This window comes from Sinocyclocheilus anshuiensis, unplaced genomic scaffold, assembly GCF_001515605.1.
Source record: "Sinocyclocheilus anshuiensis isolate Anshui unplaced genomic scaffold, SAMN03320099.WGS_v1.1 scaffold462, whole genome shotgun sequence".
Taxonomy (NCBI): domain Eukaryota; kingdom Metazoa; phylum Chordata; class Actinopteri; order Cypriniformes; family Cyprinidae; genus Sinocyclocheilus; species Sinocyclocheilus anshuiensis.
In genome coordinates, this window is record NW_015542340.1 from 1 (window position 1) to 3,772 (window position 3,772).

General features: G+C 34.5%; 1 protein-coding gene across 1 annotated transcript in view; it reads left to right on the forward strand.

Annotated features, from left to right (window-relative positions):
- Positions 1–2,873: 2,873 nt before the first annotated feature.
- The window catches only part of pkz (protein kinase containing Z-DNA binding domains), a gene marked incomplete at its 5' end in the record, with an annotated part of 6,099 nt that continues 5,200 nt past the window's right edge, over positions 2,874–3,772 (forward strand). The window contains 3 exons of the mRNA XM_016489707.1: positions 2,874–2,998; positions 3,329–3,451; positions 3,525–3,635. Of these exons, the coding sequence (XP_016345193.1) occupies positions 2,874–2,998; positions 3,329–3,451; positions 3,525–3,635 (359 nt within the window). The remainder of the gene's footprint in view (positions 2,999–3,328; positions 3,452–3,524; positions 3,636–3,772) is intronic.

Consider the following 3,772-nt stretch of genomic DNA (forward strand, 5'->3'; position numbering starts at 1 on the left):
ATTCTGATCTGTGAAAACTTTCAGAGGTCAGTTTGGGTCAGCTGAGGTGGTAATTTTCTGCTATGATTTCTCTGCAGCATAGACTGGAGCACTTGTCAGGATAGAAGAAAAATGGATGGGGAAAAATACTGTCAGATTCTTTAGGAAAATCTGCTGCCCTCCGCCATAAAGTTGTCTATGGGAAGAAGGTTTACCTTCCAATATGACAACGACCCAAATCACACAGCAAAACTGATCACACAGTGGTTGGAGGACTGAAATCCCATTGAAAATTTGTGGAATGATTTTAAGACTGCAGTCCACAAATGGTAACCATGAAATTTAACTGAACTTGAGCAATTCTGCAAAGAAGAGTGGACAAATATTGAAGTAGATAGTTTGGTTAAAATGTAATTTTAATTTTAAAAGCATTTTACAGAATAGGTCCTTACATGTACCATGCTGAATGGGAAACTGTGTCACCATGCCATTTTTCTTTTATTGTTATCAAATTATTTTAATCTGGGTCAATCAATGTTCTAGTAACAGAGTTAAACTTCAACTTCATTCAGTGAACCTTCTCATAGAGGCCATATGATGATCTCAGTGTGATTTGTACTCTCGAGGGAGATCTGAGTAGTATGTGCATTTTGAGTCTAAATATAGACACATGCCCTAGGATATTGTGAATCCTCAGTATGTGATTCACCCTGAGTTTGACCTATTTACATACATACATACATACATAAAAATGGGAGCGGGTGAAGAAAGAAGAAAAACAAAATGTAGTTAAGCAAATAAATAAATAAATATTAAATAAGCAAAAATAATAAAGATATAGGGACTGATTTATATACTATATTTTTGTAGATACATTGCAGGATAAAATAGTAATAATCAAGAAAAGAAAAACGGAATAATAGAATATATAAAAATAATAATATAATTTAAATAAACAACAATAAATGCATATACTTTTATACAGATGTTTAAAAAATGTCCTTATACGTATCATTATAAAGACATTATAAGAACCATGAAATTAAATTAAATTATCATTTTTTTGTATTATAGAAGCTTAAAATTAACAGTGTTGGGGGTAACGCATTACAAGTAACGCAAGTTACGTAATCAGATTACTTTTTTCAAGTAACTAGTAAAGTAAAGCATTACTTTTTAATTTATAACATAATAATAACAATAACAATAATTAAATCTACAGCAATATATGCACATGTATATATACAGATGTATAAATAATATAATTATATGCATATAAAGGCATTATAAGAAGCTTAAAATTCAATGTAATTACAAAATTAAATTGTATTGCAGAAGCTTAATTTTTTTTTACAAAACATAGTGACATAAATCAACGCCGGCAGAACTTTAACACATCAAAGGATAGCGACTCTTTATGGCCACCATAAATCATCAAAATGTCCAAAGATCAAAATGTAGAAGAAGAAGATCAATTGTCAGTGCGTTGACATAATTGTGCTCAACATTTTGTCCTATGCGCAAATGCACTGATGTATTGTTAGCACACATTAATCATAAGTTATGACTGAAAATATATGCATAAATTAATTTGATAAGAATAGTGATGTAGATGACCCAGGTAAGGGTCAGCTGACCCAAACGGACCTGTGAAAGTTTTCACATATCAGAATAGTGATGTTGACCCAAACTGACCTGTGAAAGTTTTCACAGATCAGAATAGTTGTGTTACTGACTCAGGGAAAGGTCAGCTGACCCGTAGTGAACTGTGAAAGTTTTCACAGATCAGAATAGTGATGTACATGACTCAGGGAAGGGTCAGCTGACCTGTAGTGAACTGTGAACGTTTTCACAGATCAGAATAGTGATGTACATGACTCAGGGAAGGGTCAGCTGACCTGTAGTGAACTGTGAACGTTTTCACAGATCAGAATAGTGATGTACATGACTCAGGGAAGGGTCAGCTGACCTGTAGTGAACTGTGAACGTTTTCACAGATCAGAATAGTGATGTACATGACTCAGGGAAGGGTCAGCTGACCTGTAGTGAACTGTGAACGTTTTCACAGATCAGAATAGTGATGTACATGACTCAGGGAAGGGTCAGCTGACCTGTAGTGAACTGTGAACGTTTTCACAGATCAGAATAGTGATGTACATGACTCAGGGAAGGGTCAGCTGACCTGTAGTGAACTGTGAACGTTTTCACAGATCAGAATAGTGATGTACATGACTCAGGGAAGGGTCAGCTGACCTGTAGTGAACTGTGAACGTTTTCACAGATCAGAATAGTGATGTACATGACTCAGGGAAGGGTCAGCTGACCTGTAGTGAACTGTGAACGTTTTCACAGATCAGAATAGTGATGTACATGACTCAGGGAAGGGTCAGCTGACCTGTAGTGAACTGTGAACGTTTTCACAGATCAGAATAGTGATGTACATGACTCAGGGAAGGGTCAGCTGACCTGTAGTGAACTGTGAAAGTTTTCACAAATCGAGCTCGACCTAAAACAATGTTTTTGTATTCCAGCAGTCTGCGTGTTTATTTGTAATAGACGTTAAACATGAAGAACTTTAGGCATAAAATTAAGGAAAATTTTACGCTACGAAAAAAAAACCTGATTTCGGCCCGAAGGACAGCGTCACCTGAATTCACAAATCATGGAGAATGATATTCGGTATTATTTGCATGTCTATGACAGCGCGCTGCGTATTTATAGCCAAAAGAAATCTGAATATCAAACCGCAAACTATCTTTACTGCGGTGAACCGGACAGCTTTGTGTCCACCACAAATATCTTGTTTAAGTAATTCAGATATAACAAAGTATGAATGTTTTGTGTATAGGATAATGCATAATGATTTTATTGCTTTTTGACATGTATGTATCATCTATAGATTGTCTCACAGTTTTGATGTTATCGCAAAACTTGGTCAAGGAGGCTTTGGCTGCGTTTATGAAGTAAAACATAAATATGATGGCAAGATCTACGCTGTGAAGAGGGTCATCTTAACCAGGTAAGTTTATACAAGTCATAAGGTCATTTCTAATATTAAAAATAGCAGTTTTCATGATTATGAGGCAAAAAAAATAAATAAAAAGAGAATAATGTAATTAATGAATTCAATTATTCATTCATTTTCTTTCATTTATTCATTGTTTTTATTTGTTTGTTCGTTCATTCAATTATTCATTTATTCAGTTATTCATTATTTTATTTTATTTATTAATTAATTCATTATTTATTTCATAATTGTATTTTTTTTAATTAACTTATTTTTTCATTCATTCAAGCATTTACTTATTTATTCATTTATAAGGAATTTTTTTATTTTGATTTAAATCAGGAAATCTGATTCTGAGGTGAAGGCATTGGCCCGACTAGATCACCCAAACATAGTGCGTTACATCACATGCTGGCCAAGTTCTGACAACTGGACTTCAAACCAAGAAAGAAACCAAGTGTCCAAGTAAGCAAGTCTCCAGCACTTTTGATGAAACATTAATTGATTCTCAACAGTGAAGTTTGTGTTTTATGTTCAGCACTTCATCAGATGTAGTGACCTTTGAGAGAGATGGCAGTGAAGAGAGGGATGATGATGATGAAGAAGATGAAGATGTCACATCAGGAATGGAAAGTCTGAGTGTGACAGAGTATGTCCAGCATTCCTCTTATGAGACACTTCTTTATTTTGCTCCTGTATTAGATCCTTTAAAGGGGTCATATGATGCGATTTCAAGTTTTCCTTTCTCTTTGGAGTGTTACAAGCTCTTGGCGCATAAAGAAGATC